This window comes from Mobula birostris, chromosome X, assembly GCF_030028105.1.
Source record: "Mobula birostris isolate sMobBir1 chromosome X, sMobBir1.hap1, whole genome shotgun sequence".
Classification (NCBI taxonomy): Eukaryota; Metazoa; Chordata; class Chondrichthyes; order Myliobatiformes; family Myliobatidae; genus Mobula; species Mobula birostris.
The window spans coordinates 66914961-66927769 of record NC_092402.1 but is presented as its reverse complement, the minus strand read 5'-3'; the positions used below and the strand labels follow the sequence as shown (position 1 = coordinate 66927769).

Genomic DNA, 12809 nt, shown 5'->3' with positions numbered 1-12809 from the left:
CGTTTCAGGCCAAGACACTTCATTGGTATTGGAAAGGAAGGGAGCGGAAGCCAGAATAAGAAGGTAGTGGGAGGAGGACACAAGCTGGCAGCTGATAGGGGAGGGGGGGAAATGGGTGGGTAAGGAAGCGTGGATGAAGTAAGAAGCTGGGAGGTGATAGGTGGAAAAGGTAAAGGGCTGAGGAAGGTGGAATCTGATCGGAGAGGAAAGTGGATCATGGAAGAAAGGGAAGGAGGAGGGGCAACTGATGTAAGTGATGAACGGGTGAGGAGAAGGGGTGAGAGAGCAACCAAAATGCGTAATGGAAAGAGAGGGAGGGAGAGGAATTACTGGAAGTTAGGGAAGTCAATATTCATGCCCTCAAGTTGGAAGCTATCCAGATTGAATGTGTAGTGTTGCTCCTCCAACCAGAATATGACCTCATGATGACAGCAGAGGGAAGCAATGGAGAAACATGTCAGAATAGGAATGGAAAGTTGAATTGAAATGGGTAGCCATTGGGGAGATCTTGCCTTTTGTGGCAGACGGAGTAAAGACACTCCATAAAACCGTTCCCCAATCTGCATTGGTTCTCACCAATGTAGAGGAGGCTGCACCAGGAGTCCCAAATATAGTGGCAGATTTGCAGGTGAGGTGTCACCTTACCTGGAAGGACTGTTGGGGCCCTGAATAGCAGTGAGAGAGATGGTGTAGGAGCAGGTGTAGCACTTGTCACACTTGTAGTGATCAGTGCCAGAAGGGAAATCAGTGGGGAGGGACATGTGGACAAGGGAGTCACGTAGAGATTGATCTCTACAGAAAATGCAGGGGTAGTGGTTAGATGTGCTTAGTGGTAGGATTCTTTGGAGATGGCGGAAGTTACACTGAATAGTGTGCTGTACATGGAGGCTCATGGCCTGGTAGGCAAGGACAAGTGGAACCCTATCCCTGCTACGATAGTGAGAGGATGAGGTGAGGTCGGATGTGCAGGAAATGGAAAAACTGCGGGTGAGGGCAGCACTGAAGCTGGTGGAAGAGAGACCCCGATCTTTGAAGGGGGACATCTCAGATGTTCCAGAATGGAAAGCCTCATCCTGAGAACAGATGCAGCAGAGATGGAGGAACTGAAGAAAGGAATAGCAATTTTACAAGCGAAATGGTGGGAAGAGGTATAGTCAAGATAACTGTGAGAGTCGGTAGGTTTGTAAAAGATATCAGTGGATAGATGGAGACAGAGAGATTAAAGATTAAGATCTTTACTTGTCACATGTACATCGAAACATATAGAGAAATGTGTCATTTTGCATTAACAACCAACACAGTCTGAATATGTGCTGGGGCTGCCCATGTGTTGCTATGTTTTCCATGCCAATAACTTTACCAACCCTAACCCAGATGTCTTTGGAATGTGGGAGGATTGAGAAAGGGGAGGGAAGTATCAAGTAAATTTGAGGGCAGAATGTGAAGCTGGAGGCAAAGTTGAAGTTGATTAGCTCACCTTGGATGCAGTCAGCAACAATGCAGTCATCAATACTGCATAGGAAAAGTTGGGACCATCACCAGTGTAGGCTTGGAACATGGACTGTTCCACGTAACCAACAAAAAGGCAGGAATAGCTGGGGCCCATGCAATTGACCATGGCTATACCTTTGGTTTGGAGAAAGTGGGAAGAGCCAAAAGAAAAATTGTTGAGGGCAAGGACCAGTCCTGCCAAATGGAGGAGGATGGTGGTGGAGGGGAACTGGTGAGGTCTGTTGTCCAGAAAGAAGCGGAGAGTTTTGAGGCCTTCTTGATGGGGGATGAATATGTATATGGAGCAAATTTCAAGAGGGATTGACAGGTAGATGCCAAGAGACTAAAAGATTAGTTATTTCAGATCAAGGAAGACAAATTTCTTCAGAGAGTATATGAATTTTTGGAACCTTCTGATGTTTGAATGATAAAATAAGTTAGAGGTATGGGGATCAGGGGAGAAAGTGCTGAGAATAATCGTGGCAGAAGTGCTATTGCCTATCCTTACTGATTGTAGTCTGTTGGTCAGAGAGTCAAGGATCCAGTTGTGGATGGAGGTATTGATTCCCAGGGTCTGGAATATGGTTCTTGCATGCGACACTCACACACTTTGGAATGGTGTTACTCAGGAATGTAGATGAGGGGCCAATAAAGGAGAACTTGTCAAATCTGAGTGCAAATGAAATGCAAAATTGATTAAACTTTGTTTTGCCTATGATTATTCATTGATTACTGGATCTCTCACAATTGATAGCACATGAAAGGTATTTTAATATACCTCACTTAAATTGGTCTCTATTATTAGAACAAGCAAAAATGAATTACATCATTAACCAAACAACTATCAGTTAAATAAGGCACATTGAAAATATGAAATACATGGCTCAAAGGATTTTATTATGGTTTGAAGATATTACAATTAATACCTCTTCAATAAGATTTCAAATCTTCACAGATAAAAGCCAAAGGAATATAAACACTTCCATGAAAGGTCTGGACTACACATGGAATAAATATGATTTTGTGAGGAGATAACCAATGCACTTCAAGTTCACATTGATTTTACTGTCATTTTAAATATTACAATACATCAGTATTACATTAAATGAGCAAAACACATTCTTCATATAAAACCTTTTAGCAAAACACAAAAAAATGTTTTAAAGACAGAAAATCACACAGTCTCCCACGCAATGCATAAACGGCACATGGTAGTTCATGACAACTCTACAAGAATAGAGGCAGAAATACAAACAGAAAATGCCAGGAACACTCAGCAAGTCAGGCAGCATACACGGAGAAAGAAGTGATTAACATTTCATGATGAACGGTTATCAGAGCTCTCTCTACGTGGATGCTGCCTGGTATGTTAGGTATTTCCAGCATTTTCAGCACCTACAATCTATTGCCTTTTATAGGCAAAAGGGAGGTTGATTCTTATGTTTATGAAAAATGATTTTATTCCAAGGGAGAAGACAAAGTATTGCATTACACTTTTACCTCTAAACTTTGCTGACATATTTCAGTGGCCAACATTGCCCTTTCTGATTTCATGTCAAGGAGACAAGATACGTGGTACTGTCAAGACATTCATATATAATTCAGCTCTCAGTTTACCACTGATCCACCACCCAAACCCCATCCATTGTCCCTACCCCAGTCAACAAAGTGCATTCATTTCATTCCATTTGTAGGTCAAAACAAAATTCTCCAAGGCATCTGCAATAGGGTCAACACGAGATGGAAGAAGTGAATGAGGGAACACAGATTAATGAAGTTAACAGTCTGTAATTACTGATTGTCCCTTAGTCATTTTCCTTTTCATTTCCTGATTGCAATCTCTAGAAGACATTCTAGAAAAACTTAAATCCTTTAATTTGCAAGGAATAAACTGCCCAGCAACAAATCAACACAATAATGTGGTTGCGTATCAGAGATCTCAGGATGAAATGTAATATTATATGTTAACAATAAAATCCTGAAAGCACTTTATGAAAGGTCATCAACCTGAAACTATGACCCAGTATTTTCTCTCTCAATAGATGCTGCTTGACTAGCTGAATATTTCTATCATTGTTGTTGTTCCTTTTTATGCCTCACATTGCATTATGCTACACATTGGGTAGCATTTTTTGCTGTTTGTTTAGCAATTTGTCTTTTTTTTAAAACAAGGCCAAGTTGCTAGCTCAATGTTCAACCCAGCACAGATAGAAAGCATGCAAGGAGCTGGCCAGATTCGAACCCGGGACCATTTGCTTTGAAGTCCAGTGCTGATGGTACTACACCACTGGCCGGCTTATTTCAACCATTTTCTATTTTAAATTCTTTGCAGTTTTGCACCAAGGTTTACACAGTATCTCATCCCTCAACTGAACAAACGGATACATAAACATCATCACAGCAATGCCCAGAGAAATACTGCTGGTGAATGCCCAGTGTGATTTCAGCAGGAAGAAGCGCGAGCAATCAGGTGCAGCGAAGCAGTTAGAACAGTGGTGTGGATTATACACCATCTGCATGGGGTTTACAAGCAAGGTAATGTAATAAGACATAGGAGCAGAATCAGGTCATCCTCCTCAGCCGTTTGGTCATGGCTGAGTAATCTTGCTCAAAAACATTTCAATGACAACTTTACAAATGTGGCTTGATAATTTTTTTTTTTTTAAAAACCCCATTAATCAAAACCTGTCTCACTTAGTTAAGCCTATCATTAACCTGGGGAGCATGGCAAAAACACAATGCTTTCAACTCTGATCACCGTTCAGGCCCACAGGTGAGTGAGTTCATGTGTGAATGTAAATCAGGTACAGAATTAGCTTCACCTTGCTGCTTTATGCATGGAAAAAAGGCCATCTGGCTGAAGTTTGAAGGACCTCGAGCACTGTGCACCAGCACAGAGAGGGGGCAGGGGAACAGGAAAAGAACTCCCCTCAGGAGTTGAACGGGAGTGATTTTTTTTAAATGGCTAAAGCCCTCAAAGAAAGAGCAAATTTATTCCACTGCTCTTTGCTCTTTTCCTGTTCTGGCAAAGCAAAATTAATGCAAAACATTAAACTTGATCCTCTCTCCACAGATGATGCCTGGCCTGCTGAGTGTTTCCAGCATTTTCTGTTTCTATTTCAGATTTCCTGCATCTGTATTTTTTTTTTTATGTTCATTGTTGGTCTACTTTTTGTTTAGCCAATAAACTCACTAAAACTTCAATCCAATGTTCATGTTTACAGTAACTTACCACTGTTAATGGTATATCTGGAGTCATTTTGCCTGTAATCCATGACTATACTTGTAATCCATGACTATACTTGTAGTCCTGAAGTTACCTTCATCCAATTCCACTCCAAGGCTCTTAGCCTGACAACCAGACAGTGCAGCAGAAGCTAAACTAGTTGCTACGAATTGGGGTTCAACACAAAGCTCGTTTTCTTTGCAAATGTTAGGCTCTCAAATTTTGGGCCCTTTTTTTTTTATTAAAAACCGATCTGTTTTGACCTCAGGAACGCGCTAAATTATATCACTGGAATGTTATAACATACCCAACTTCAGTCTGGATTGAAGTGGTGGGGCGCAGGACTGAGAGTGAAAAACAAACTGATGTTCAGCTGATTTAAGTGCCAAACCAGATTTCAAAATATTAAGATCGAGGCTGAGGGCAGAGGACAAACCAGTGTTCAGCTCATTGCTCCGTGTCAGCCAAGTCCCCTACCAGAGCCAGTCCCGCTTGCCTGTGACAGACTAGCCTCCCTCTCTTCTTGCTACTACCACTGTGTGTAAGGTGCAGGAATCTTGACCGGCTGCAGTCACCTCAGCACTGAACTGGCTCTGTGACGGTGGACTCGAGTTCTGTGTACTATTTCCTTACTTTTTTATTGTTTGCATGATTTTTTGCTCATTGGATGTTTGACAGTCTGTTGTGTGGGGTTTTCGTGGATTCTATTGTGTTTCTTTGTTTTGGGTTGCCTGCAAGAAGGCGATTCTCAAGGCTGTATATGGTATACATGCTTTGATAATAAATGTACTTTGAACTGTGCTGAAACACTGGAATTACCAGGCCAGAAAATTCAGGTCCTAGCTAGTAACCACCAACTTGCAAGCAACCAGATAATTAGAAGAAAAACAAACCAGTGCAGAACACATTCCACATGCCTAAGATGTAAGTGTAAGGTCCCTACATATCACATTCTGGGTTTGAACATTTGTCAAAGCAAAATCCAAAGTGAATAACAGGTCAAAGCCTTGCCCAATTGCAAAAATATTGACAGGCACCCTTCCAACTTGGAATTCAACTTGGATTCATAGACAAAGGAGAACCCGTGGATGATGTATACTTGGATTTTGAGGAGGCCTTTGAAAAGGAGCTGCACACGAGGCTGCTTAACAATTTAAGAGCCCATGATATTACAGGAAAGACACTAGCATGGATAGAGCACTGCTGACTGGCAGGATACAAAGAGTGGGAATAAAGGGGGCTTTTTCTGGTTGGCAGCTGGTGACTAGTGGTGTTCCGCAGAGGTCAATATTGGGACCACTCCTTTACACATTATATGTCAACAATTTGAATGACAGAATTGATGGCTTTGTGGTCAGGTTTGCAGATGATACAAAGATAGGTAGAGGGGCAGGTAGTGTTGAGGAAGGGTGGTGTGCAGAAGGACTTAGACAGATTAGGAGGACGGGCAAAGAAGTGGCAGATAGAATACAGAGTCAGGAAGTGCATGATCATGTATTTTGGTAAAAAGAATAAAAGCATAGACTATTTTCTAAACAAGAAGCAAATTCAGAAATCAGAGGTGCAAAGGGACTTAGGAGTCCTTGTGCAGGATTCCCTAAAGGTTAACTTGCAGGTTGAGTTGGTGGTAAGGAAAGCAAATACAATGTTAGCATTCATTTTGAGGGGACTAGAATTCAAGAGCAAGGATGTTATGCTGAGGCTTTACAAGACATTGATCAGACCACACTTGGGCGTATCGGGAGCAGTTTTGGGTCCCTTATCTAAGAAAAGATGTGCTGGCATTGGAGAAGGCCCAGACGAGATTCACAAGAATGATTCCAGGAATGAAAGGGTTAATGTATGGGAGGAGTGCTTTAATGGTTCTGGGCCTGTACTCACTCAAATTTAGAAGAATAAGGGTTGATCTCACTGAAACCTATCAAATACTGAGAGGTCTAGATAGAGTGGATGTAGAGAGAATGTTTTCTATAGTGCAGGTGTCTAGGTCCAGAGGGCACAGTATCAGAATAGAGGGATGTCCTTTTAGAACAGAGAAGAGGAGGAATTTCTTTAGCCAGAGGGTGATCAATCTATGGAATTCATTACCATGGATGGCTATAGAGGCCAAGACAGTGAGTATGTTTAAAACCGAGGTTAATGGGTTCTTGATTAGTTAGGGTGTCAAAGGTTATGGGTAAAAGGCATCAGAATGAGGTTGCCAGGAATAATAAATCAGCCATGAATGAATGGCGGAGCAGACTTGATGGGCCAAGAGGCTTAATTCTGCCCCTATGTCTTAGAATTCAACTACCTGCAATCACCTTCCATTGAATTTTTTTTTAAAAAACACACACAATTTGGTGTTTAAATACTGTCAGAATTAATTAAATATCTTTTTCCTTCAGGCCTGTTGCTGGGTTGGTCATATTTCAATTTTGTTCAAAGCTTTTGTAAAGTTAAATTCAACCTCCGCCAACTTTTCAAATCAGGAATTTTTAGGGACACAACCACCCAAAACCATATGACCACATTGAATGTGACCACATCAAAGTGATTTTAACAAGTGAAATGCTCACCCAAGTTCAAGAGTTCCATGTTTTTATCAAACAAAGGAAGGACCACTTCATCTTAACTTTTTTTTGGTCTAGACTTGGAGGTGACAGAAACAGGCAGGTGCATTCATGTAATTTGTACCATATTCTTGCCTAGAGTGCAAAAATAATGCAAGCATACTTGCAATTTTTTGGTACTCGTAACACTACATATAGTTACCGTATGTGGGAAATGACACATCAAAAAATATATTCTATTGGAAAATGGAGTCTAATAATTCAGGTAGTGGACTTGCTCAATATCTTAATTGAAAAGTGTTATAGCAGTATTCATATGTTCAGTCATTAATAAGCTGGTTGTATTGGTCAGATTATAGCACGTCTATTAGTCAAGAAGAATAAAGGAGTGATGTCACTGCATCAAACTGGATTAAACTGAGCACAGATAGTCAAGCATACAACCACATATAAAACAAGGTACATTCAGATAATGAAATAATCAGCCAGCAAAAACACTAACAGTAGGATGGATTAAATAAAGTAACAAAAGACTCGGTTCCTTTGACCTGACCTGCAGTATCATTTCAGAGGGTAAAGAAAGTCAACGACTTCAGCAGGGAGGTGCAGAAACATTTCAAAGTGAAATCAAAATGGGAACAGTGAGCAGGAGTAAAAATCTTCCTCATAATAGCTCAGCGCACTACTGGTGAAAGAGGTTATGCCATCGTGGGTGTGTGTCCGTAGATACAAGATTTTCAGGCTGCTGAGGCCTCTACAAGGGGAAAATGCCAATGGTACACTTTGTCCACACATCTCCTACTGTTCGAGGTCCGATGATATATCACCTAAGGATAAAGTAAGAACTTTTACTTCATGCACTAACAGCGTACGTGTGCTGTAGCATGACAAACTCAAGAATACATGCTGAAATCAACAAGCGCTAATTATGGAAATTAAGGCGGCAAAAAAGCTCTCCTATGATTGTAGTTTATCGGCTCGGTTACTTGTTTTGGGATCGGGTTCATTTAACTTTTACTGGTTGAGGATGATACTGTATCATGTGCGGGGGGGGGTGGCGGTGGAAATAGAGTTGAAGAGCTAAAATGGTGAACTCTATACACTTGCCTCCTCCAGTTAGCACGAGTGCCTGTAGAATATCAGAAAGCGAGACAATCCCCTTCACTACATCATTATCGTCGACCACAACTAACCGATGAACCTACAGAGGGGGAAAGCACATGGGAAGTAATACATCGTTATTGCAGGAGATTAACAAAGGCGGCTGTGTAGTGGCTAATGATGTGAAAATTAAAAGTTGGAGTCCTCGGTATTTGACCAAAAGAATCCATTTTTCTTTAAATTTAATTGTAACACATCTTGATTCCAGCTCTTTCACCGTCCCCTTTAACAACAGTCCCTAATTCCAGTGCTTTACAATAATAGCTAGGTTTTCCCTTCCTGGTATTTTGAAGGAGAAAAGAACAGGATTGGAAATGAGGGAATCAAGGACGAGTTCAGGAACCGTGGAGTCTTTTTGTAATTTCATCTAATCTGTTTAAGAAAGGAAGTGCTTCCTGTGACAGACAAGAGAAAATCTGCAGATGCTGAAATCGAAGCAACACACACAAAATGCTGGATGAACTCAGCAGGCCAGGCAGCATCAATGGAAAAGAGTACAAAGTCCTGCCAAAGGGTCTCGGCCCGAAACGTCAACTGTACTCTTTTCCATAGATGCTGCCTGGCCTGCTGAGTTCCTTCAGCATTTTATCTGTGAAGTGCTTCCTGTGATCTATTTTGACACAAAATGTTGATAGACACTTTTATAAAAGGCAATTTCACAAAATGTAGAAATAAAACATTAATTTGTTATACTGAAACCTTACAATTTGAGGTTTTACTAGTTACTGTTCAATAATGCATGGGGTCTTTTAAACTGGCTCCATTACACTACCCTATCCGCCATAGCACCTCATACCTCACCACACAAAACACCACATATACATCCGCCATTCCCACCCTCAAACCTAATCCTAAAGTCCAAGGGGGCACACCCCCCACTAACCCGAGGCGCACCCCAATTAACCCTGGCCACACCCCCACAAACCCACAGTCACTACACTACCCTATCCATCAGAGCCCAACATGCTCACCACGCAAAACTCCAGAACCTGATCTCACCCAACCCAACATATAAAGAAAAGCTAATAATGTGGCATTGGGTCTGTCAAGTCCCCATGGGATTTGCTGGAAGGTGTGTGTTCCATTCACGTCTCCAACAATATCAACAACATCTGTTGATGTACTAAACCCTGAGAAACTCATTAGTTTAACGCTACATTTTGCTGAAAGAAAAAGTTTAAGATACTTGTGTCAAATTTCAGGATGTGTGGAGTACATTTAAATCAGCTGTTTTAAATAAGTAAAGTCAATCTGCCCATTCTACATCTGGTGCCATGGCATACCCTCCATCAGCAGCTATCAATGAGATGTAGACAGATTAACGATTTCTTTGATCAGGGATCGGGGTGAGGGAGGATGAATGAGACACTTGCCCCAATTAAAAATATGCTGTCTGTTGCTTACACAAAAATGACAAAGCAAAATGTTATGCTGGGAAAAGCTAAAACAAAATAATGTTGGAATTTTGCACAAATGCAATTTTGAACATTGTTGAGAATCCAAGTGAAACAGTTAATTTTTTACTCTCTTTTTAAATCTCTCCGAAGAAAAACAAGACAAAATTGCAAATGCCAGAAAAAAAATGGACAAAATAAATGCCAGAAATGCACAGGTCAATGAGCAATTGAAGAATAAAAGACAAGTTAGCATGTTTGGGTGTAAATCCATCAACTCAGTTCAGACTAAAGCAAACAGCTGGAGCAAAACGTTTGCATTATATTTTGATAGGTACTGAAGGATCTGTGCATTTTTATCATCGTTGCTTTACTTCCATTAATATCCCATCAATATTTCTCCTGCTCACTAGAACACTAATATCCTTTACTTGTAACACTCTAATAGGCAATTAAATGCTCAAGTTTTGCTGGTTTTTTACACATACATACACAGACAGGCTATCTATCTATCCCCCTTTATCTATCTCGTGTCTCCATTTTAAATCATACTGGAGACAATTTCTCTGATAAAACCTGGCAGGAGATTATTAAACACACAGCAACAACTGCATAGTCAACTCATGCATGAGCAATTTCTCTAAAACAAATACAGTCTTGCAATTCAGACCTGTTATGTCAAAATGTTGCAGATAGTAAGGCCCCAAAGCGTATAATTTGTGCTGACTAAAATTTCCACAGCATTCAAAGACGAGGATTTTTCATGGCTCAGTTGCAGAGTGCTTGTTCCAGTGTGAAATCTGGAATACGTATATGGACTAGAGCCAGCGAGCACTGTGAGGGTCATGTTTTTTGACTTCTCCAGTGCGTTCAACACCATCCGCCCTGCTCTGCTGGGGGAGAAGCTGACAGCGATGCAGGTGGATGCTTTCCTGGTGTCATGGATTCTTGATTACCTGTCTGGCAGACCACAGTACGTGTGCTTGCAACACTGTGTGTCCGACAGAGTGATCAGCAGCACTGGGGCTCCACAGGGGACTGTCTTGTCTCCCTTTCTCTTCACCATTTACACCTCGGACTTCAACTACTGCACAGAGTCTTGTCATCTTCAGAAGTTTTCTGATGACTCTGCCATAGTTGGATGCATCAGCAAGGGAGATGAGGCTGAGTACAGGGCTACGGTAGGGAACTTTGTCACATGGTGTGAGCAGTATTATCTGCAGCTTAATGTGAAAAAGACTAAGGAGCTGGTGGTAGACCTGAGGAGAGCTAAGGTACCGGTGACCCCTGTTTCCATCCAGGGGGTCAGTGTGGACATGGTGGAGGATTACAAATACCTGGGGATACGAATTGACAATAAACTGGACTGGTCAAAGAACACTGAGGCTGTCTACGAGAAGGGTCAGAGCCATCTCTATTTCCTGAGGAGACTGAAGTCCTTTAACATCTGCCAGATGATGCTGAGGATGTTCTACAAGTCTGTGGTGGCCAGTGCTATCATGTTTGCTGTTGTGTGCTGGGGCAGCAGGCTGAGGGTAGCAGACACCAACAGAATCAACAAACTCATTCGTAAGGCCAGTGATGTTGTGGGGATGGAACTGGACTCTCTCATGGTGGTGTCTGAAAAGAGGATGCTGTCTAAGTTGCATGCCATCTTGGTCAATGTCTCCCATCCACTACATAATGTACTGGGTGGGCACAGGAGTACATTCAGCCAGAGACTCATTCCTCCGAGATGCAGCACAGAGCGTCAAAGGAAGTCATTCTTGCCTGTGGCCATCAAACTTTACAACTCCTCCCTTGGAGGGTCAGACACCCTGAGCCAATAGGCTGGTCCTGGACATATTTCATAATTTACTGGCATAATTTACATATTACTATTTAACTATTTATGGTTCTATTACTATGTATTATTTATGGTGCAACTGTAACGAAAACCAATTTCCCCCGGGATCAATAAAGTATGACTATGACTATGGGTACCAAGTGATTGAGAAGCAATAAGGTCATATTTCCCCAGAAAAGGGGGAGAACAACAAAAAAGTTACAAAGTGGGTAAAATCCCAATGACTTACTACATGAAACATTGCTTTATTAGCTGTTCTATACCTCTGCTTCCACAAGTCGGTTGATAATCGTCTCAAGAGTTTCATGTTTGTAACACTTTAGCACACCCTCGAAGTACTGGGAGCGATGCAACAACGCTTTGGTTACAGTAATGTCCAGGTTGTTATACGTCTTCTCTGCAGCTAGATTCTAAAGCACAAAGTGTTGATTAAGGAATTACCAGGGAGGCACAAAAAAGTGAATAAATGTTTTGCTGCAATGTACTTACAATGACATCAAACTTAGAATAGATATCCCCTACTCGCCCTGTAGAGGAAAAATTCAGGAGCAATTAACATTAATAGGTAATATGCAGGTTGAAAAAACATTGGAACTAATATATAATTCAATGGTTACTGATTAAGTTGACGTATTTGAATAATGAACCTATCTGAAACTCCCTACTCACTGGTATACCCATTAACAAGTGAATCTCTCACACTTAAGTTGCCTTCATTATTTCATTAAGAGATGCTTTCTCATTGTGACCAAGAAAAGTTAGCCTGTAAAACTAGATTTCATAAAGGAATACAAGACAAGTCATGTGGAAGAATCATCGAAGGAATCAGGTTTAATCATCTATTTCCACAATAATACAAGAAATGCAAGTTGTCTGTCCTCCAAGTTTTGTGTCAGTCAACAAGAACATGGCTGAGCTATCTTAACATAATTCTCCTGGACTATCCGATCCCCCAATTCCTTTAACATCCAACATCTATCTGCTTCTAGGTGAGGAGAACAAAATTGTACATAATACTCCACGTTCTCACTAAGGTCCTCTGCATTCCTATCCTTAAACTCCAATCCTCTTGTAATAAAAGGAGTGCACATCACAGATGATCTCACTTGTTTCCTCAACACCACTTCTTTAGTCAAGAA

The 12809-nt window shown here is 41.2% G+C and overlaps 1 protein-coding gene across 2 annotated transcripts in view; it reads right to left on the bottom strand.

Moving 5' to 3' along the window:
- Positions 1–2367: 2367 nt before the first annotated feature.
- The window catches only part of LOC140191305 (5'-AMP-activated protein kinase subunit gamma-1-like), a 65993-nt gene continuing 55551 nt past the window's right edge, over positions 2368–12809 (bottom strand). The window contains exons 10-13 of one of the 2 annotated variants that reach the window (XM_072248581.1): positions 12160–12197; positions 11934–12080; positions 8377–8470; positions 2368–8096 (exon numbers count right to left, since the gene is read on the bottom strand). In XM_072248581.1, the coding sequence (XP_072104682.1) occupies positions 8068–8096; positions 8377–8470; positions 11934–12080; positions 12160–12197 (308 nt within the window). In that variant the 3' untranslated portion in view covers positions 2368–8067. Of the gene's footprint in view, positions 8097–8376; positions 8471–11899; positions 12081–12159; positions 12198–12809 lie in introns of those variants that run through there. The other variant, XM_072248582.1, reaches the window with a different exon arrangement.